The 22,013-nt window shown below is 52.7% G+C and overlaps 2 protein-coding genes across 4 annotated transcripts; both read right to left on the reverse strand.

The window, feature by feature from the left end:
- Positions 1–3: 3 nt before the first annotated feature.
- On the reverse strand, positions 4–8,686 carry PRICKLE3 (prickle planar cell polarity protein 3). Of its 3 annotated transcripts, XM_017671700.3 has the most exons (9): positions 8,531–8,686; positions 7,358–7,443; positions 6,228–6,411; positions 4,225–4,338; positions 3,759–3,896; positions 2,807–3,010; positions 2,528–2,714; positions 1,433–1,732; positions 4–826 (listed from the first exon to the last, which is right to left on the reverse strand). In XM_017671700.3, exons 1-9 carry the CDS (start codon positions 8,570–8,572, stop codon positions 255–257), a joined length of 1,827 nt encoding a protein of 608 aa, XP_017527189.3. In that variant the 5' UTR covers positions 8,573–8,686; the 3' UTR covers positions 4–254. The 3 variants fall into 3 exon arrangements, with proteins under 3 accessions (XP_017527189.3, XP_017527191.3, XP_017527192.3); XM_017671702.3 differs by lacking the exon at positions 1,433–1,732; XM_017671703.3 differs by lacking the exons at positions 7,358–7,443; positions 8,531–8,686 and having other exon boundaries at positions 4,465–6,411.
- A 1,426-nt stretch (positions 8,687–10,112) lies between these two features.
- Positions 10,113–21,352, reverse strand: SYP (synaptophysin). The gene is made up of 7 exons (XM_017671708.3): positions 21,238–21,352; positions 20,034–20,099; positions 18,773–18,897; positions 16,298–16,493; positions 15,420–15,611; positions 13,816–14,170; positions 10,113–11,702 (listed from the first exon to the last, which is right to left on the reverse strand). The coding sequence occupies exons 1-6, from the start codon at positions 21,271–21,273 to the stop codon at positions 13,820–13,822; spliced, it is 966 nt and encodes a 321-aa protein (XP_017527197.1). The 5' UTR covers positions 21,274–21,352; the 3' UTR covers positions 10,113–11,702; positions 13,816–13,819.
- Positions 21,353–22,013: the final 661 nt, after the last annotated feature.

Below are 22,013 nucleotides of genomic sequence, written 5' to 3' on the forward strand. Positions count from 1 at the left end.
GAGAATGAATAAATTAATCCTTTGATCAAATGTGGATGAATCTCAAGCGTTGGGAGGGGAAAATTTGGGAGGAGGCAGTTGGAGCAAGGAGGTAAAGAAGTCAGGCCTGTTTTACAACAAATGTTAAATTACTTCAATAATGCAAACACATGAAGGAGGGAGGAAGGAAGGGGATTTATGACTTAGGTTGGGGTGGGTGGGTCATCATGTGCACTGACTTGAGAATACAGCCCCCACCCAGTACTGCCTCACCCTCAAGCCACGATACAGTTCTTATCTCTGGCTTGGCGAGGCATCCCTGGGCGCGAGTTCATGGGGAGCTGCAGAGATGGAGAGTTGGGGGTCTCAGTTGGAGTGTCACGAGCAGGCACGGGCCTGCACAGGTGCGGGGGCAGCGGGATGCGTTCCCCTAGGAAGAAGCCGTCCTCCTCTGAGGACTCGGAACTTGGGCTAGAGGGCGAGCTGGAACAAGATCCCGAGTCCGACCCCGATCCCAAATCACACTGATGGCGACGTCTGGCAGAGTGGCGGCGGTGATGGTGGTGGCGGCGACGGGTGGGGGCCCTGGGTGGGGGACTTCGCGGCCTGCGGCGCTGGGCTGGGGGCGCACTCATGGTCCGCCGCGGCCCACCCTCAGACACCAGCGGGTCGCGGAAGCTGACGCGCGGGGCACTCTGGCGACCAAAAGTACCATCTTCCGGGCGCGGGTCTGGCAGGCCGGGGGGCCCGGGGAGTGTCTCGGGGGCGCTACGGAGCCCCAACTCGGGCATGGAGTGGCGGTGCGGGGCCCCTCTCAGAAAATGGGCGGGCTCCTCGGGGCTTGCAGCTGGAAAGAGAGATGGAGCAACTCCCTGTATCTGCACCCCCTAGAGAAAGCCTATGGAAGAACCTTCTCTTTCTTTTCCCCATCAGGACTGGAAAGGTGGGGGCATGGGTCAGACAGGGGCAGCGAGGTAGGGGAGTCCGGGAAATGTGAGGCCTGGAGCAGTCTGTGGGTGGAGCGGAGGAGGTGGGAACACAGGAGCAGGACTTGTTTGGTGTGTGGAGCGCGGTTTCTAGTGGGAGGGGGCGTGGCATAGGCTCCCGCAGACGAGGTTTGCCTTAGAATGGGGGCAGGGCCTGGGCACCAAAGGTGGAGGGTCAAGGGTTTGGAGGAAAGGAGGAACTTGGGCTCAAGCAGGGACAAGTTTGAGGTAGGGGACAGGCCCTGTACAGAAGGGAGGTTGAACCAGTGTTCAGGAGAGGATGTGGTTTGGTCTGGAGATGAGGCCTGGAATGGTTTGGGGACGAAGCCAGTGCTGAGATGGGGACGTGGCCAGGGATCCCGGGCCAGGTGAAGGGCCTAGGCGAGTCAGGAAGAGCGGCCAGGGTTGAGGCGGGGAGCGAAGGGAGGGGCGTGGAGTGGCTGCGTGTGGCTGACGGGCTAGCTCACCAGGCGCTGGCTCGGTGCTGGTGCCCTTTGTGGCTGTGTCGGATGCCCCCTCCACAGCGGAGAAAGCGGCTGTGGAAGCTGTGAAAGGGGCGGAGACCGTGACTGCGCTCCAGCTATGGCGGCCGGGTCCCGGAGCCGTGGGCTCCGACCCCAGGCTGCAGGCTCGCGAGCAGAAGATTCGGCCATGGCGTGGCAGGAAGGGGCGGCCCAGCAGGGCTCTCCCGCAGCAACTACAGCAGAAGCAGCGGTCTGAGGCGTGCCAGTGCTGGCCCTCATAAGCCATTTGGCCCTGGTCCAGGCCTGCAGGGACCGACGGGAGGAGGAAAACTGAGGCAGAGCCTCCAGGCCTATCCCCACCCCACATTCCTGGGAAGAAGCAGGGAATCTGAAGGAGGGTATTTGGAGGTGCTCTCTCCCCCCACCTCTCCAGAATGGGGCCCTTCTCTGGAGAAAGCAGGACACCCAAAGTTTGGTCCTCACCCAGGGTTCCTCATCTTAATTCTGTCCTGGAAATTGGCTGATAAATATGTCTTCCTCCCTCTTCCTTTCTTTCCCAGGGTGGGGATGGGCATTGGACTCTTAGATATGGGTCAGGCTTAGACATTAAGATGTGGTGCCTGGTGGAAGAAGTGTGGAAGGTGGACTTGAAGAAGAGGGTGGTGTGGCCAGGGTGTAGAAGGTAGGGGTGTGGCCTTGATGGGAAAGGAGTGGGTCTTAGAGGGTAGGGTGTGGCTTAGAAGGTAGGATGCTCAGAGGCTGGAGGAGTCTTGAAGAACAGGACATGGCTTGGGGAGGAGAGGCTAGGTGAGAGGGTAGGAGGATAGCTCTGGGGGCTGGGAATTAGAGGGCACAATGGAGGTGGGCCTAGGTGTGTAGTGGTACCCAGTGTTGTATAGGTGGGGCTTAGAAAGTATAGTGTAATGGGGGTACTGGTGACGGGACTTGGAGTTAAGAGTATAGGGCTTTTGTGCTGAGGCTAGACTTAAAAGAGTATGGGGTATAACGGGATGGGGCCTGGAGGAAACAAGGAATCCTGGGGGAAGGCTGTGGCCCAGCTGTTCATCCATTCGTCTATCCAGTTCCATGTTCACCTACCGATATGCTCCCCACAGCCATCACAGTACTCCGCGTGGCGGGCCTCGTAGCAGGCGAGGCAGTGGGGGCGGCTCTGATGCATGACATAGCGCTGACCTCCTAGTGATGCCTCACACTCGAAGCAGCAGAAGTGATCCATGTGCCAATGCCGGCCCTCAGCCTCTGTGCACTCAGGGGAGAAGATGATCTGGGGGTAGGCAGGCCATCTGTGGCTGTCAGAAAGGCCTGTTCCAGCCCTGCCCACCCTCCATTCCCACCCCTGTGCAGAGAGGCACGAACCTCGTCACAAGCTTGGCAGCGTGGGCGCAGGCGTTCAGCATGGTGGCGACCACAGTAGACCTTCCCAGCATGGTAGAAGTAGATGAGGTCCACCAGCAGCTCCCGGCACGTGGAGCACACAAAGCACTGTGGATGCCAGCAGGTGCCTAGGCCTGCGCGGCTGGCAAACACTGCGATGTCCCCACCTCCAATCTGCTTTCCACACTGCCAAATGACAGACACCGTCGCCATCACCGACATGGTCAGATGGATGGGGGTCAGCCAAGGTGTGTCCCACTTGGGCTTTCCCCCTGGCAGACCTTTGTGACTGGTCCCACCCATGGGGTAACTGAGACAGGCCCTGTCTCCTGGGCAGGGAGGCACCTTAGAGACTGACCTGATTCTGGCTGAAACCATAGAGACAGGTCCTCCTCACCTTAAAAGCAGCTCTTCCCCTTAGGTGGTTGGGGAAACTATAGAGACAGGCCTGGTCCAGTGGGGGACCTTAATGATAGACCTCACCTTAGATCCTAACATTAGGATCTAATGTCAGGCTCCACCCACCAGGGGGGAACCAGAGGCAGGACCTGTCACTGTGGGTTGGTTCCTAAGGGTATGTCTTGACCACAAGAGGACCAAAGAGACAGCCCACACCCGACATCCACTATGTGGAGGGGAGGAAACTAATAGAGGAGGTCCATTAGGGCCTTTTTAGAGACAAACCACATTCCACAGTGGGATCTGAGGGACAGGCCCCAACCAACAGGGGGCCCTACGGATATATCTCACTGGCCAGGCTGGCCTCAGAGATGGTCCCTGCCTAACAGTGGGATGTGAGGAAAAGACCCCATCCACCAGAGGGTCACTAGAGGTGAACCCCAAGGACTTAAATGGCAGGCCTGGGAAATGGACCCAGCACCCCAGAGCTTGGTGCAAAGGCACTGCACACTCACTGAAGCCCTCCCTGGCTCACCTCCTCACAGATGGCCCCAGTGATGGTCACCGGGAAGATGCGCACAGTGCCACGCCCCAGATTCTCCCGCTTCCTCTGCTGACTGAAGGCTCGGAGCTCTTTCTTCTCTTCCTCTTCCAGTGCCGTGCAGTATTGTGCCTGGGGTAATGGGGATCTACCAGGCTCCTCCCCTGATGCCTGCCCCTGGCCCCTCTTCCAGGTTTCATCCATGCTCAAAAAATTTACTTCTGGGCCTTTGTATAGATGGTGCTTCTGCTCAAAATACCCACCCCTTACCTCTGCTCCCAAGGCCTGGCTGTGGTTTTGCCAAGGAATATCCCCTGATTACCCTTGCCTGTCCAGACCTTTCACCTCAGATCAGCACCGCTTTCCTTCTCTGACCCTGCACACTTTTTTCCAACTGCCCAGCGTTTGCCCAGGCTGTGCCCCCTATGTGGCATGCCATTCCTGTCTTCCCTCTTCTCACCTCACTGTCATGTGGGGGCAGCTGGTGCAGCAACTGTTTGATCCTGTATTTCTCCCCAGGACTGTTGACATAGGGAACCTTGTCCTCTGGGAGGCAGCTGAAAAATTGGTATACCTGGGAGGACAGGGTGGGATGGGGAGAAACAATTGAGATGAGGGGTGAGTTGGGATGCAGTGGGATGGTGGGTGCCTACTTCTCTGAGAAAATTAAAGTCATCAGAAGGGAGCTTTGACTGACTACCTCCATCTCTCTTTTCCACAGGTGGGATCATTCCTGTCACTTTCCAAACACGTTGAGAGTTCCCTCATGTCTTGATTCCACTTTTATCCTTCCCTTGATGGCAAAATTCCTCAAAAGAATTATGTGCACTTGTCTCTGCTTTCTCTCCTCTCTTTCTCTAGAGACCCCACTCCAGTCAGTCTTCCCCGATGCATCTGTCCCTCCTCCAAAGTGGTTCCTGTTTTGGTCATTGATAATATCCACATTGTTAAAATCATTGTTTGGGTCTCGATCCTCATCTAACTTGACCCATCAGTAGCACTGTACACAGCTGATCACTCCCTTTTCCTGGAAACACTTTGGTCACTTGGCTTTCAGAACATCACATGGTCCTGGACTTCTTCCTACCTTTATTGGCTGCCCCTTCTCTGTCCCTCTTTTGGTTCCTCCTCAATTAGCCAACCCCTAAATGTGGGAGGTCCTCAGGTTCAGTCCTTGGTCCTCTGGCCTGTCTACATTCACTCTTTTGGAAAATCACATCCAAGCCCATGGCTATAAATATCATCTCATGGCTAATGTCTCACAAGTGCATACCTCTAGCCCTGTGACCTCTCCCTTGAGTTCCAGGCAACATGGCCACTCAGATGTCTAACAGTCATCTCAGACTCCAGATGGCTATTGCTCCTCACCTTGCTCCTGACTCAGCCTGCCTCATATCAGCGTATCCATCCATCCTTGGGGTCATCTTCAAATCCTCTCTCTCACACCCACAAGCAAATTCTCACAACTCTATTTTCAAAATACATCCAGAATCTGACCACTGCTCCCCTCCACTGCCAGTACCATCATCAGTCACCAGGACTATTGCAGTCACCTCCCTGCTCACTGGTTCCTGCTTTGGCCCTTATGCCTACAGTGTTTTACACTCAGCAGCCAGAGAGATCCTATTAAATCCTAAGACAAATCACATCCCTTCTCTACTCACGAGCCTTTGTGGCTTCTTACTCATTCACAGTAGAAGTCAAAGTCCTCTCCATGGCTACACCACCTCTCTGAGCTCACCTCCAGCCACTCTCCCTGTTGCTCACTCTGGTCCAGCCACACAGGTCTCACTGTTCCTCACATATGCCAAGCACCTTCCTACCTCAGGGCCTTTGCATTAGCTATTCCCTTTGCCTGGATGGCTCTAACCTTGGATATCTGCAGGGCTGCCTTCTTTACCTCCTTGGGGAAGCTCAAACATCATATTATCACAGAGGCCGACCTGGGCATCCTATTTACAATGTAACATCCCTCTCCACTCCCCTTCCCTGCATTTTTTATTCTATAGCTCTTACACCATCTGACATATTTTTAAAGGTTAACTTATTGGCTTTTGCTCCCTTAGGGAATCTAACCTCCATGTGGTTTTGTGCATATTTTTTTGTGCATTTTGTTCATTGCTGTGTCCCTAGTGTCTAGAACAGTGTCTGACACACAGTAGATGCTCAGTAACTATTTGTTGAATTAATCAGTCAATGGAGATGTGGTGAATGAAGTGCTGGAATAAGTCCTGAGGTAATGGGTAGAATAGGAGTGGGGTGAACAGGTCCTGAGGAATCTACCCAGTGATCACTCAGGGTTCCCTGTGAGTTTTGGGGGGCTCACCACCCCTAGATCACAGAGCGGTCAGAAGGACACACACAGACCATACACCCTAAGCCTTGCCCCAGAAATGGGTCCCCATATGTGTGTGTGTGTGTGCACCCATTGGAGAGCAAGCGTAGGTGGAAGCCTCTGGCCACCTGCTCAGGCTTGAGACCAGGGGGCACCCAGGCATACTCCTCCGAGGCACAGCCTGAGTCGTCATCAGAGATGGAGTGGCGCTGGAAGTCTGAAATTAGCCGACACATGATGCGTTCCAGGTCCACAGGCACTGCGTGCACAGCATGCTCCTCCCGAGGGCATTTGCAATGTTGGCAGATCTTTCTGAGGGGACCGAGACAGGGTCATTTTCTAAGGGGTGGTCTACTTGGACCCTTCAGTAGCTCTAGGAAGTCCAACTAAGGGACAGGGACGTGCAGATTATCAACACCAAAGGATTCTCAGCTGGGACAGGACTCTGGGCCTAGGGGCAGGGCTGAGAGGGGGTGAGGCTGTGGGGTGCAAGCTGTGAGATGGGGTGGAGGGTATGGCTGTGAGCTGGGGGGTGGCTGTGGAGTGTCAAGGCCATCCTGACTTTCATTTCTGGAACTTATATCAGGGTTTCCCACAGTGGGCCAGAATTGGGGCTGGACCCTGAGTCTGAGACTGGAGTTGTAAGTCTAGAGGCTTCCCCTCAGAACTGGCTCTGGACATTGATTGAGGGTGGGGGGGATTTCCCTGGAGGCAGGCTCTAGCCTGGGCTGAGGTTCTGAACTTAAGGGCGGGTGGGATACTGAGCCTGTGGGTAGGGCCTGAGTCTGCTTGCTGTGGGCTCACTATGGTATTTTTTGAGATGTTTTGGGGCTGTAGTAGGAGGACAGGGCACTGGGTTTGGTACAAGAGTTCTGAGCCTAGGAGCTAGGCTGGAGGTCAGTGGGTGGTTCTCAGAGCCCAGAACAAGGATCTCCCTAGGGATGGCAAGTGTGTGTGTGTGTGTGGCACTACTGGGGGCATGGCTGTGTAGTGGGTGGAGCTCTCCTGGTGGATGGCAAGTGTGTGTGTGTGTGTGTGTGGCACTACTGGGGGCATGGCTGTGTAGTGGGTGGAGCTCTCCTGGTAATGGGACAATTGGGAATGAGTCAGGGGAGGGACTCTGAGTCAGCAAGAGGCTCTTTCTACAACAGCTCCTTCAGTAGACAGGGCTCAAGGCTAGGGGCATGGTCTAAGCCTCTGGGAGCTCCCCTGAGGGCAGAACTCCCACAATAGTGAGGACCCTGGGATGGTCACCTACCTCCAGCCATGCAGCAGGAAGCCAGGGCACTGCTCCCTGCAGGAATTGCAGGGCTGGCCACGGTCTGGGTCCTCTGACTCTGGAGGCTGTAGTGGGCAGGGTAGGGGTGGGGCAGACATGGGACCCAGCGAGGCGTGGGGGTGGAGAGGGAGAAATCATCGCTTGCCTCTCCACCCCAAGGCCCGCGACTGCATGCTGGGACCTGTCCCACCAGTGCAGTGCTGGGCAGGCTGGGACAGCACCAGGAGAGCGGGGGAGGGGGACACAACCGAAGTAGAGGCGGGGCAGTTGAGGCCACTTCCCTATCTGCCCCCTTTTCATGGAATTCTCCTACCCAGGCCAGCCTCGGACACCTCCCACCAGCCTCTGAGTCCTCCAGGCCTCAAACACCTCCCTCAGAACTTCTCCCCACTAGAGCACAGGGTCCCTAACCTGGGCGTCCCTCCCAGGCCTCATCTTTGCCCCTTCTCCACCCACAAGGCCAGTAGCACTCCAATTCCCCAGCATAGAAGCCTGAGACCCCATCCTTACCTGAGATCCCCACATGAACCCTTCCCCTCTTTTCAGAAGCTCAAAAGTCCCTCCCCCAAACCTTGGCTTCACCTTTTCATATCCAAGGAACTGAGGATCCTTTTACAGGATCTCAGGAGGCCCTGATCTATTCAGAAACCCCCAAGAAGCCTTGGCGTTTACCTTTCATATCCTAGGGTTATTCACTTCTCTGGATCACCAAACCCAGACCCCACCTAGAGACCCTCTCCAAAGGAAGAAAGACACACAACTACCTAGGGAGTCACAAGCTCCCTGGCTCAAGTGAGAGCCTGGAAGCCCTTTCCCCCCAAATCCCAATCCCTCGACGTTAGTATTCTGACACCCCAGGAGTGTAGGACCTCACTCCTCAGTTCACCTGCCAAGGTTCAGGGGGAAGTCCCTGCTCAATCCAGGACCCCAGTATCCAATCTTTCGGCCCTCAGAATGGCCTCCCATAATTCACAGGAGAGGGGCGCACACCAGGTCGCTTCTTCCAACAGCCCCAGCCCCTCCGCTCTGGTAATCCTGGGATGGGGATTCTCAGACCCTCTGTGTAATGCCTCTTCGCTATCCTTATCCCTTGCCCTCTCTTTTGGGCCTCAGTTTACCTCTGCCCCCCACCGCTGCCCTAAGTCTCCTCACCGCGCGCCCGGAGCGGCGCCTCCGGGACCCACGAGCGAACATGGCGCGCCCGGACAGGTTAAAAGCCGGACAGGGTCAGCCGAATGGAATCCTCGCGGCCGTCAGTTCCCCGCGCGTCCCTGGGAGCTGTGTTCCGTAAACCTGACACCGGCATGGGAGGAGCGCTCCCTGCAGGGACCGCCCCTGGGCCCTAAATCTTTCCCGGGCCAAGGCGCCCCCTGCCTAGAGATGAGGGGTACGCAGCCCAGAAGTACCAGGCGGGAAAGCTCCCCGGCCCTCCTGCAGCGAGCGGGGGTGGGATCTCAGAAGGCAAAGCTCCAGAACCCGAGGTGCTAGGTGACCTCTCATGGAACGTTCTAGGGCTTGAGGGTTCTGTAGTGGAGGAGGGGGCACTTGGAAGTAGTGACCTGACTGAAGGAGTGGTGCTCTAGAGTACTTGTATTGGTGCTTCGTGTTGCTTTATCTTGGATGTTTATTTGGCGGAGCGATTAAATCCACTTGGCTTCGTCCCCACTGGTGATGTTACCCTGTCTCTTTTCCCGGGATGAATACTTCAAGAGTGGTCCCCGACCCCATCGCAGCCCCAGCTGGTGCTCCCTTGCCCTCGTCAGAGAGCTAGATTTTACACACGCCCCCAACACCCCATGCTCTCATTCCCTTTCAGAGCCAGGATGATTTGATTTAGAGGGAGGAAGTTAAAGTCACTGGTCATGTTCCGAGATACTCTTCTCCGCACTCTCCCCTTCCTTTACAGGCCCAGCTGTCTAGCCCTCTAAATGCTGAGAAATACATCTTAAATCCTTCTTTCCCCGGCTCCCATTTTTCACTCTCCGGTTAGATAATCCCTTTCCTGAGCTCAGTTGCAGAGCTGGGAGTCTCTCACTCTTCGCTGTGCCTCGGGGCTGGGAGGAGGGTCCTCTCAGCCGGGGTAGGCGGCAGCAGCAGTCCGCTGGGCCTTTCATCTTGGGCGCTGCCCACCCTTCCACCTTTTACGCACAACTCTGTCACTTCCCGCCCCTCCCTGACCCAGGGAGGATCCCGGGAGAGGTTAAAGGAAACAAATGAATGAACGAGCTACTCCAGCGTCCCGCCTCCCGGCTTTGCAGCCTAGCCGGTCTCCCGGTTCTCCAGCTAGGGCTGAGGCCTAGGAAATACAGAAACAGCAGGGTGTGAAAAATACAAGCAGGTTGGTTAGAGGGAAGTCTCCCCGTTACGTATGGGGGTCCTATTCGGGCCTCCTGGGGATCTGAGGACAGGGCTCCACAGGGGCTGGGAAGGGGTGTGGCTAAGGGACTAGAATTAGAACAGAACCCTAGAAAGACAGGGCATTCAGTGGCCGGTAGTGGGGCAGTGGGCAGGGCTACTCAGAGCATGTCTTAGAATGATACATGAGGCTTCAAAGAAGGTAAGACCCAGCATAACATTGTTAGAGGGGCCTAAAATGGTGGGATGACTTGAATGTGTTCAGCAGGTCAGGGCAAAGCTTCCTCTTGCTTCCTCTCTCCCATCTCTTCCTTTGTCCTTCGCCTCCCACCCCCTCAGAAAGACGCACTGAGAACTCAGAGCCAGGTAGACAGTAGACTCGGTGGTTGAAGAGTTTATTTAAGGGAGGAGAATTAATTATATTTTTCTTCCTTGGGGAGGGAGTCTTCAAACAATACCAGAGGGCATGGGAAAGGGTATGTGTGTGAGGTCTGGAAGGAAGGGGGTGCACAGCCAGACAAAATGGCAACACACGATCACAGGCACTACTGACATCACAGACACAGCAGAGGGTGCAGGGTAGGGGCTCAGGACCAGGCCTCCAACCACCCTTGGGGTTGGTGTGTGGAGGGAGGGAGGAGGCAGGGGAAGGAGGGAAGAGGGGTGGGCCAGCCCCACAGACCCACTGGCTCTGTCCTCTGATTACCTAGCTGTTGCAGGGGCAGTTACCTAGCTGTGGGGTAGGGGTGCTTCTCTCTGGATCCCACCCCTTACCCTCCAAGCCTTATCTCTCAGTTCTACCCAGGCCACCTTAGTCTCCAACCTTGGCCAGGGATATCCCCCCTCACCCACTGTCATACCTGTCCACTTTAAAATATATATTTTTCACTGCTCGGGGGCATGTCCCTTCTGAAACCACCACACACGCCCCACTCTAGGCTCTGTACCATCTAGAACCCAGATTACAACATCACCCCAAGCTTGGCCTATTCCTGAATCCCACTTCTTGCCTTGTGCAAGATCAGGCCCCTTTAGGATCGAACTCAGTCTCCCAAATGTTCCAAGTCACACCCCTTCCATAGACTCTGGTCCCAATCCAAGAGCTGCCACTCTGGAGCCTCACCCATTGCTTGATTCAAGCCCCACCCCTTCTAGAACCATGCCCTGGGTACTCTTCCAAACCCTGTCTCTAGGTTCCAAGGCACACCCTTTCCATAGAACCCTGTCCTACTCCAAACTCTATCCACTCTAGGGTGCACCCACAGCCTCACTCAAAGATCCACTCCTAGAACCAAGCCCTCAGCCTCCTTCCAAATCCCACTTCAGAAGTCCCGCTCTAGGGCATCCTTCTTCTTTAGACTCCAGATCAGTATGTCTGAAACCCAACCCTTCTGCTTACTAGACCCTTCCAGCCCAGAACTCCTCTCCAAGACCACTTTGGGTCCCCAGTCCCTCAATATGCCTTTCTCCCCAACTCAGGGTCAAATTTTTCCTAATGGCCCCTGTTTAGGATTGATGGAAGAATCAAGGCTGGAGTTAGGAGGGGAGGGAGAGAGGGGAGAGAGTATGAAGTCACACCCACTCTCCCTACACAGCCAAGGTCTTTCTCCTCCTCGTCCCCTTTTCAGAGTCTCCCCAACCTCAGGGCACAGGGCCAGGGAACAGACAGGGGCCAAAGGATACAGAGGAAGGGGTTGCTGTAAGAGAGGGGCCCACTCAAGATCAAGATCAGGTCCCTAATGCATGAGGAGAGTGGAGTAGGGGCAGGACTCAGACAAATAGATATTTATGCATTTTATATATATATATATATATATATATATATATATATATATATATATATATATAAAACAGCAAAGACAGAGTCTCCTGGCTTGAGGGGTGGAGATGTGGGGTATAGGGTGGGAAGGGGGGCAGGCCTTCTCCTGAGCTCTTGCCTACTCATGGGGTCCTCCCAGGCTGCAAAGACCTGTAGAAACAAAAAACACAAGAAATGAGAGGGAGAGGGTCTAGACATAGGTGGTGGTCTTAGGGAAGGGCTGGGCTGCTATGCCTCTGCCCTGGCTTTACCCTCTGCCTACATGCCTTTTCTTCCTTCCTTCTTCCTCTTCTCATAGTCCTGGAGTCAGCTTCATCCCAGCTGCCCCTAGTGGGAAGATATACCTTGCCCCCACCAGGTTAGGAACCAAAGAAATTATGTTCCCCTTCCCCAGTCCCCCAAAGGCCATTAACAGGTGTCCTTATTTTTGTGGAGCTTACATTGTAACAGGGGAAACTTCAAACAATGACCAGGATGTATAAGTGAATTATGTAGTATGACGTGAGGTGAGGTGATAAGTGAAATGGAAAAGCAAAAAGTAGACTAGGGTAGGGGGATTTGGAGTGCCAGTAGAAATGTTACTGTGCTAAGTAGAATAGTCAGAGAAGACCTACTTGACGAAGTGACATTGGAATAGTTAAGGAGGTGAGGGAATGAGCCATTCAGATAATAGTGTGTGTGTGTCTACATTCCAGGTAGGGGGAAAAGCCAGTGCAAAGGCCCTGGGATGGGTCCATGTCTAGTGTATTTTTGAGGAACAGCAAGGAGGTCAGGGGGGCTTGAGTAGAGTGAAAAAGGGAGAGTGGTAGGAGGTGATGTCAGAGAGGTAGGCAATGGGGTCACATAGGGCCTTGTGGACTAGGTTGTGAGGACTTCAGCTTTGACTGTGGATGAGGTGTGTAAGTTATGGGAAATTCTTGAGCAGAGAAAAATGTCTCTTGCTGTGTTGTTTCTATTAGTTCTTCAATAAATTTCTTAACATTAGTAGTACTCTAAGTGATGTGTGTACAGCATGAATACATAGTCATGTCTCCTAGTCTAGGGGTAGACAGTCAGAAAGCATATCAACTACTAATTACAGTTAGGGTCTCTTGACAAAGAGAAGCATAGAGTACTTATGTGAGAGATAAGAAAGGGACTTGTAAGGAGCAGTCTAGATAAGGTTATCAGTGTGTGTGGGTGTGAAACTCCAGAATGAAAGCAAATCCAAGGCACTTAAGTTGGACTGTGCCTGGCACATTGAGGAGATCAGTGGGGCTGTAAGAGTGGGGTAGTGGGTGGTGGGGGGTGAGAGGTCAGAGAAGTGAGGGTTGGGGCTACATTATGTAGGACATTGTGGGCTTTGGCTTTTAACTTGAGTTGGATGGGAGCTGCATCAGGGCGCTGAACTCTGCAGTAGGTCGGCTGTGGCCTGATTTAGGATTTAACAGGATCCTTCCCAATGCTGTGAGTAGAACAGAATGCAAATGGAGGTGGAAACCTGTGAAGATGTCCAGGGAGATGACTGAGAGGTGGGAAGATTATGGATACATTTTGAAGGTAGAATTTACAGGATTTTTTGAAGAATTAACTCCTCCCTGTCCTATTCTGGCCAAGTGCCAGACGCTACCTCCACCCACGTGTTGCCGCCCCACTGCCTTTCGTCTCCACCTTTCCCCCTCTTATGTGAGGAAAATCTCACTTCTCTTTTCAGACTCAGCAAGAAAGTTAGCAATCCTTTCCAGTATCTCCACCTGCCCCTTTTCCTTCCTTGAAATTTCACACCACCTCCCTCACCTAGAGGGCTGGGGAGAGGCGGCAGATGTATCACTTCTTTCAGGACTGGTGAATTTGTCTGACCTTCATGACCCAAGCCCGTTTACCCTCATTATCTATTGGCCTTAACCATAACATACTGGTTTATCAATCACTTCTAAAACCCACCTGCTCTTTACTCCGTAATCCCCCACGCTCCGAAGACTCTCCACTTAACAAGTACCGCGGCTGTTTCCTCCTTTCATTGGTTGCTCTGTCGGCTTCTCAATCTCTTCCTCTCCCTCAGAGCTGTACCACTACCTTCCTCCTACTGGCTCTTTATTCTGCCCATTTTCAAGCATCATTTTCCTACGCTCCACTCATTGGCTAGCTTTTCGCCCTAGCATACTGTCCTCACTTGTCCAGCCAGTGCCTTACTTACCGTCCACTCTTGACTCTTATTGGTTCAATGACCCGCCCGTCTCCCTTCCTGTACCCTTCTTGGTCTCACTGCCCGCCCATCACTCACCAGACTACATCTGATTGGAGAAGGAGGTGGGCGCACCCTGAGGGCCATAGCCTTGCTGCCCGTAGTCGCCCTGAGGCCCGTAGTTGCTGCTGCTACTGCCGCCGCCGCTGTTGCCGCCGCCGCCGGCAGGCTGCCCGTAATCGGGCTGGTAGCCACCCTGGGGCCCGTAGGAGTCCTGGGGCCCGTACCCACCGGGGCCCTGCCCATAGCCCGCCTCGCCGTAGGCGTCGCCGGGCGCCTGTTGCTTCTCGGGGGCGCCGGGAGATGCGCGCAGGAATGGGGCTGCCCAGCCTGTCTCCTTGAACACGAACCACAGATTGCCGACCCACAGCACCAAGTTCAGAAAGCCGAACACCTGCGGGGAAGGCAAAGCCCGGTAGTAGTCCCGCGCCCATTGCTTTGGCGACCCCGGGGAACGCCGAAGCCGTGCGCACTAGGCATGCGCCCTCGAGCTCCCGAAGGGTAGCGGTCTCCGAAACGACCCAGCGCATCAATGCCACTGTGCAGAAAAATCACCTTGGAGATGGGGTGGGCGTGTTAGAATTAAGATTCCTGGGGATGTTGGTATCTATCAGTAGTAGATATGTAAGTTATTTATACATTTGCACATATACATACTATGTTTACACATTTATACATGTATAAAATATAGTAAATCTATATAGTAAAATGTTAATCAAATTTTTGTTAGATACGTAGATGTACCACTAACATGCAAACACACACACACATATATATACAAATATGTGTATAAATACACATATAAAGTATATAAAGATATGCTTTTATATGGAAACAAATATGTGGAATGAATATATATATATATATATATATATATATATAAATTTGGGGACAGAAAGTAATATCTCCACTTTACAGTTGAGGAAACAGGTCAGACAGGCTAAGTTGCCCAAGTTCTCACAGCCAGCAAGAGATTAAAAAACAAAGAGCTGGAATCTTAGCATCTGTAACACTTGTAAGGGACTTACCATGTGCCAGGCCCATTTCTAAGATAATTAGTTTGTACCTTTGTAGGTAATTCACTAAATACTCAACTTTGGAGCAGGACCTCTTAAATGTTAGCTTTCAATTTGCATGCACAAACTGAGCCCTGAGAGGCTGAGTAACTAGTTTGTGATCACAGAGCTTGCAAGTGGTAGAGCTGGGATTTGAGGTCAGACAGTATGATTCCAGCGAGTAGGGGGCTACTGGGACAGGGGGTGGGGTGTGGTGGGTGGGAGGCAGTGGCATTTCAAGTTATTCTTTCATATTACATAGTGTATTAGGAGACTGAGGTCCCAAGAGGGTAGTGAATTGCCAGATATTCTACATGACTAGGCAGGGCCTGGGATTGAGGGCTCCCAAACCTAACTGGAAGGAAGGTCTCAAATTCCCTTCTTGGGGACGGTCTGTAGTGTCACAGTAGTTACAATTGCTATCTCATCCTTCAAGGCTCTGTTGGTATATCTCCTCCAGGAAGCCCTCTTGGATTTCCTTTTAAGTCTCTCATTTTCTCTCTTTCCACTACGCCACACGTCAGACTATAAGTTTCCTAGTCACCCTCACCAGCTGGCCCACTGGCCCCACCAGCTTCCAGGGCTTACCACAGAGGTGTTGAGGCCAGACGTCACAGGGTCCCTTAGCTCCTTGCATGTATTCCCTGTCTGGCGGCAGGCAGACATCTCCTTGATAATGTTCTCTGGATCTGTGGCCATCTTTACATCTGACAGCCCCTTGGCCCATGCTGATGAACTAACTAGCCACATGAAGGCAAACACTGCTGTGGCCAGGAAGTCCTGGGATGGGCAGAGAAGAGGAAGATGGCACTATGAGTGGGCTGCTTCATGCCATGTGTGTGGCCTCCTCAGATCACAGGCTTTCTTGGAAGGGGGAGTCCTGCCTTTTCATCTCTGAAGTCCCCCAACACTCACGTGAAGGTGGTCCTCCTAGCTTGGGCTTGTGTGTGTATGTGACACAGAGGATGTGGGAGTGTGATTGTCACACGTGGGGGTGGGTGTGGGTGTGGGGATTCTGTGGGATGGCTTCCCAATCTATGGAAAGTAGCATGTCTTTCCACTTTTGTCTGAATGTGGGAATTTGTGTCATTTTATGTCTGAGATGAGGGTATATGAGTACAGTTGTTTAGGAATCAGTGTGTCTGTGTAGCACGATGACAAGCATGACTGTCACAGTGAGCCTCTGTATGCACCTCTCTTTGATCTAGACTGTGTGGATGTGTGAGAGATGGGAGGTTTCCAGGTGTAGACCTCTCTGGGATTCTGTGTGGGCTATGAGTGTGATTCACTGTCTCTCATTTTATCTCTGCTAATGCTTAAGCAGCCCCAGCAATAACATCTGTGGCTGTTATGGTGGCTGCTTGCATGTGGGTCTGTCTGGGATTTGGTGTGGCCTATAAACATGGCTGTGTTCCTTAGGCTTCTTATCCCCTGGCCCCTGCATGGGAATGGCTGTGGGGGCTCACCAGCATGGGCCCTTTGTTGTTCTCTCGGTACTTGTTCTGCAGGAAGATGTAGGTGGCTAGAGCCCCCATGGAGTACAGGAAGGCAAACACAGCCACCGTGACAAAAAATTCAGCCGATGAGGAATAGTCCCCCACTAGGAATACTTTGGTAGTGCCCCCTCGGCAGGTGGGTGCATCAAAGTACACTTGGTGCAGCCTGTGGAGAGAAGAGGGCAGGTGTGGCCCAGATTCTAAGAATCCCCTCCCTCTCCCCCCACCTCCATCATGGGTCCCCCAGGTTCTGACAAGGTCCCAGGAGGAGGAGGAAATAACCATTCACAGAGCACCTACTGTGTACCGGTCACATTTCATTGATTGCTCACATCATCCCAGATGAAATAGGCCTTATCTCTCACACCAACCCAGGCATTCTGGCCTCTTGGTTATTTGTAGAACATGTCAGGCACCCTCCCACTCCAAGATCTTTGCACTGGAAGACTCTTCTAGATATATTCATGTCTTACTCCTTTCATCTCCCTCAAGCTTTGCTCAACTGTCACCTTCTCAGTGAAACCTTCCCTGATCTCAATATTTAAAATTAAATTGAACCATGTCCTCCTACCACTCCTTAGCTCCCTTCCTTGCTCCATTTTCCTTCATAGCACTGATATGCCATCTGACATACTATGCATATTTTACTTTTTTTTCTTAATTCTGTTGTAACTACAAGAGGGCTTTTTCCTTTATTTTGTTCACTGATGTCTCTAGGGCCTGGAACAGTACGTACTAGGCACCTGATAAATGTTTGTTAAATGAAATGTACAGAGGTGGCAGCAGAGGCTCAGAGAAGTGCATTAATTTACCTAAAGTCACACAACTGGCGAGGGAATGGCAGAGTTGGGATCATAACCCTGTATTTCCCCCCTACATTATGTTGACTCTTCTCCCTACCCAACTTCAAGTCTCTGAGAGAGAAAAATGTATGCATAGCAGAGGAGAGCCCGGGCAATACAAAATAAGAAAAAGAAAGACAGGAGGGTAGAAGGCATCTTGGATCACCATGTGTGTGGGGTGGAGGAGAGGCAGATTGGGAAGGTGTCGTGGGGTATGGCCTTTCCTGCGGGGTGATGGAGGAGAGGTCACAGGGAGAAAATGTATGTGGGAAGGACTAGGGTGGAGTCCAAGAGTTCTGGGCTTAGACTGGGAAGTAGGATCCTGAGACTGAGCAAATGGGGTTATTGTCCTCATGTATCAAAGGTCCTGAGGGCGTGTGCTTCCACTTACTGATCACCTATAAAGGACTTTACATAAGTGCCTTATTTAATGACCTTCCACGCTTAATTCTCTAAAGCAGGTGTTATTATGCCCATTTTACAGATGAACAGAGGCTCAGCAAGATTAAGTTACTTGCCCCATGTTCTACAGCTGTTAAATGATGCAGCCAGGAGTTGAATCTGGGTTTGAGTTTCTGGGTTTCTAGTGGGCTGGGTTGGGAGAGGGGGTATACAAGGGTGAATGAGGGGGTCTTGGAGGGTATCAGGACATTGGGGGGTTGGTTGGGGTTCAAAGGGCAAAGACTTTTTCCACGGAGACTTGTGGGTAAAAGGCAGATCCTCAGGACCCAAGGTCCTGGGCATTGGAGGTGTTGGGAGGAGGTGTCTACAGATTTTTGTGGTCTTCTGGATTCCAAAGAGCCTGCTCTCAGCAATAGCCCACAATGCCACTTACTCAAACAGTATCCTCCTTTTCTAAACTCTCTTCCTGACTTCTGTGGGCTTCCATGAAGGGTGGATCCCCAGTTACCCTCCTGCCTCTCAGACCACGCCTCCCTGGCATCTCCTTTTCTTCTGACCTTGCTCAATAAATATCAGAATTGTTTAATTGAATTTAATTATTCCCTATAGCTAAGTAGCACCCCCTTATTATTCTGTATTATAAAACCCAGCAAAAGGATTCTCTCCTCAAATTTCTCCCAGTCTGTAATTATCCTCTTATTAGTTTGTTTATTTGTTAGTATGTTGGCTCCATGAAGGTAGGGAACTTGGTCTATTTTGTTCACAGCTATGTCTCCAAGCACTTTGAACAGTACCTGGCATACAACAGGTTCTCAAAATATGGGTATGGAATGAATGGATGGGAATTAAATAATAATATTGGCGAACATTAATTGAGCACCTACTGTGTTAAGAACATATATGCATTTATACCGTTACTTTTGAATCTGGCTTATTGCCTGTCTCTGGCCCCTCCCCTTCACTAGAACGTAGCCAGAGGACAACAGCCTATGCCTGTCTTGCTCACCACATGTCCTAGATGTCCGGAGCAGAGCCAGGTACAAGGTAGGTGCTCAGTGCATGCTCAGAGACCTGAGTAGGTGTGGTCTCCTGAGGTGCGGGCAGGGCAGGAGCCCTTGAGGAGGTGGTGTGTTGACCAGTCCCACCCCACCTCCGCCCTTGCCCATGTCTGTCGGGGTACCAGGGGTGGGCTAGGACACACCTGAAGGGGTACTCGAATTCAACCTCGATGTTGAGGTCACTGTCAGTCTTGTTGGCACACTCCACACTCAGCTGGAGCTCCCCACTGTAACTGCCGCATGTGGCAAAGGCGAAGATGGCAAAGACCTTGGGCCGCAGAGGTGGGGATGGCCAAGGTAAGCCTGTGTGCATGGGGGATGGGGGTGCCCTCCTCTGGATAGATTGGAGCTCAGCAGAGGCAGCAGCAGATGGTCCAGCCCCCACCTCCACCCCCTAATCAGGGCTCATCAGGTCTAAGGACAAGCTGATTACAGGAGTCTGGCCATCTTTCCCTGTCTCTCCCAGTGTCTCTCTTGGTCTCTACCTCTTAATGCTCTGACCCCCTCCTTCTCTCTTTCTTCTGTCTCAGTCTATTTCTACATCTCTGTATTTCTGCTTGTTTCTGTTCTGTGTCTGTTTCTCTAGGTACCTCCCTGTCTCTATTTCTCTGAGTCTTTGTCTTTCTCAGATGTTTCTTTGTGCCTGTCTCAGTTTCTCTCTCTGTCTCTGACTTTCTAGTATCTCTGTGTGTGTCTCTGTCTCTCTCTGTGTGAATGCATGTCTCTGCGTGTCTTTCTATTCCTCCGTCTGTCTGTCTCTCTCCCTGCTCTGTCTCTCAGTCATCCTCTGTATGGTGCTCTTTCTGTCTCCTTGGTGCCACTCTCTGTCTCTGTGTATCAGTTTCCCTTTTTTTTCTTTCCTCTGAGTGTCTCTCTGTCTCTTACCCTCCCATCCCCGACCCCATTTCTCTGTCTCTTTTCCTGTTTCTGTGTCTCTTTGCATCTCTGTTCTTTGTGCATCTTTCTCTGTCTCCCTTTTCTTTGTCTCTTTCTGTTTGTCTCCTTTCTCTCTCATCTCTATTTCTCTTTTTGCTTGGCATTTCCATCTCTGTGTCTATCATTCCATCTCATTCTCTGTGTCTCCTTCACTGTCTCTGGATTTCTCTGCCTTTGCATCTCTCCTGCAGCAAGTGACTGCAGGCTCCATCTCTTTTGCCCCTCTCTCACCTCAGGAGAGGAGGTAGGACATCACAACCTTCCACTTCACAATGGAGGTACCCTCGGCCTTGTGTGATGTCACATCACAGCCCACCCATTCTCTGGCCTCAGCCCCTTGGGACTTCACCCTGGAACCCAATTCCCCCATCCCTTTCTGCCCCCCATCCATTTGCTCCCTACCCCTACTCCACAGCTGCTCTTCTGGACCCCACTACCTCCCTTCCCCACAGTCCAGACCATACTCACCCATTGCAGCACCTTCACGAAGCCCAGAGGCTCCTTGACCACCCGGAACTGACCCCCGGCCACAAGCTGAGGAGAGAAATGATGGGGGGGGGTGGTTTGTTGGGGGTAAAGATGGAGGTGAGGGGCAAGGCACCAGGCATTGACCCCTGGGGATAGGGCATGTCACGTCGGCAGGGAGTGACATTTGGAGAGTGGGTGAGAAGGAGAAAGTAACACTTCGTGGAAGGTGTGAGCACAGGGCCTTTGAAAGAAGATCCTCTGGGGTTCAGAAGTGGTGGGGAGGTCTGGGGAGATGGCGAGATAGATGGCAGAGGGGGGTCGGGTGAGGAAGATGGGGTTGGAGTCAGGACTAGTTAGGGGAGGGGAGAAGGTATAAAATGGTGAAGGGGATTGGGTGGACTGAGTAAGGAAGGAGTTGGGGTTCATTAGGGTGGGGGAAGGGGTCTTGGGTGATGAAGGTGAATCATAACAGGGAGGGAGTTGGGTTGGCTAAGGTGGGGGAGGAGTCTGCAGCGGTAAAGGTGAGTCAGATGGTGTGTGTGGGAGTCTGAGGTGATGAGGATGGGGAAGGTTTAGTACTGGTTAGAGAGAGGGTGAGGTTTTTCAGGTGAAGAGTGAGATGGCAGAGGGTCTGGGATGATTAAGGTGGGGGACGGCTGAGACATGGCTTCACTGGATATGTGCTTGGGGAAGGGAGACTAGGGGTTTGGGGGAGGCAAAGCGAGATCGTCTCCATTGGTCTGTTCTGGGGGGATGGGGTGGTCATCTACAGGGGTACAGTCTCTGGGAGGGGCTGTCAGCTCTCCCCCATCCCCCACCCCTATGCCTTCTGTCGCTCTATTTCCTAGCTCATCCGCAGCACCCCCCCCATCTTCCTTCCATTCTCTCCTCCCCTCCCCGCTTGCCCGCATCCTAGCCCCAAGACCTCTTTCCTTTCCTCACGGTCGCCTGTAAGGAACCTGGCTCTGGAGGTCCCCTGCTGCGGCACCGAAGATGGCCCTCGCTGCGGCAAAGGGCACTCCCCTTCTTTTCTCCACCTCCCCTTTTCTCCCTTCGCCTGCCGCAGACCCCGGCCCCAGAGTCTGGGACTAGGTATCTGTTACCAGGACCTTGGCCACCACCTCTCAGGATCTGCGGATCCGCTGCGACCCGGGCCAGGAGGCCGGGCGGCGGTGGGCTCTGTCCGCGGTGCTGGAACGCATACCTGATTTACCACGTCCATGTCGGCCAGCAGCAGCATCAGCAATGCGGGGGGCGGAAGGCGCCTGATAGCAAGGGCGGGTGCGCGGCGCGGCGGGGGTGGCGCGCGGTCGTCGGAACAGCCCAGGCGGCCGCAGCTCCGCCCCTCGCGCCCCCTGCAATGCTCGCCGTGCCTATGTCTCGCGGGCCGCCATTCCGGCCTCTAGGCTGGATTCGTAAGAGGTCTATGAAGGTCGTTCTCTCAGAGAAGACGCCTAGAGGTCTGAGAAGTGGAGGACCGTTTGGTCCTACAATATGACATTTTGCCAGGCCCTTTAGTGAGCTTGTTGAATGTGTTCACTCATGTAATCCTTACAACAACCCTACGTGGTAGGGACTATTAGCCCCATTTTTACAGATGAAGGAAACGAGTCCACAGAGAGGTTAAGTCACTTACTCAAGGTTACCCAGCTAGTAATTGGTAATGCCCAAAGTCCCTGCAGCTTAAACACAGTTCTTGAGGGTTTCTTCTCATCTCCATTTTAAGCGCGTCTTAAAAATCCCTCCCTCCCTTCTCCAACCATCTCCCCTATTTCTTTCTTCCTCTTAGTCAAATTCTTGCCTACTCCAACTCTACACTTACCATCCTGTTTGTTCCTCAGTCCTTTTTTAATGGACTACGCTTACTTAATGCTACTAAAACTAAGCCCACCAATGTCAGTGGTGGTTGCCATGTTGCAAAATCCAATGGATAAATACAGTTGGCACTTAAGATGCTCAATCTAACTCATACTAAGAGAA

Source organism: Manis javanica, chromosome X (assembly GCF_040802235.1).
Source record: "Manis javanica isolate MJ-LG chromosome X, MJ_LKY, whole genome shotgun sequence".
In the NCBI taxonomy this organism is placed as follows: domain Eukaryota; kingdom Metazoa; phylum Chordata; class Mammalia; order Pholidota; family Manidae; genus Manis; species Manis javanica.

Bases quoted from the DNA above. Each gene is read 5' to 3' on its own strand.
- PRICKLE3 (XM_017671700.3), bottom strand. From the start codon at position 8,572: ATGTTCGCTCGTGGGTCCCGGAGGCGCCGCTCCGGGCGCGCG. The intron at 2,715-2,806 runs GTTCGTGCCTCT...GCCTACCCCCAG, and splicing joins GCTGCCAAGCTTGTGACGAG to ATCATCTTCTCCCCTGAGTG. The intron at 827-1,432 runs GTGAGCTAGCCC...CTCTCTTTCCAG, and splicing joins CAGCACCGAGCCAGCGCCTG to CTGCAAGCCCCGAGGAGCCC.
- SYP (XM_017671708.3), bottom strand. From the start codon at position 21,273: ATGCTGCTGCTGGCCGACATGGACGTGGTAAATCAG. The intron at 20,100-21,237 runs GTATGCGTTCCA...TTCTCTCCTCAG, and splicing joins ACATGGACGTGGTAAATCAG to CTTGTGGCCGGGGGTCAGTT. The intron at 15,612-16,297 runs GTGAGCCCCCAC...TGCCCATCCCAG, and splicing joins ACAACAAAGGGCCCATGCTG to GACTTCCTGGCCACAGCAGT.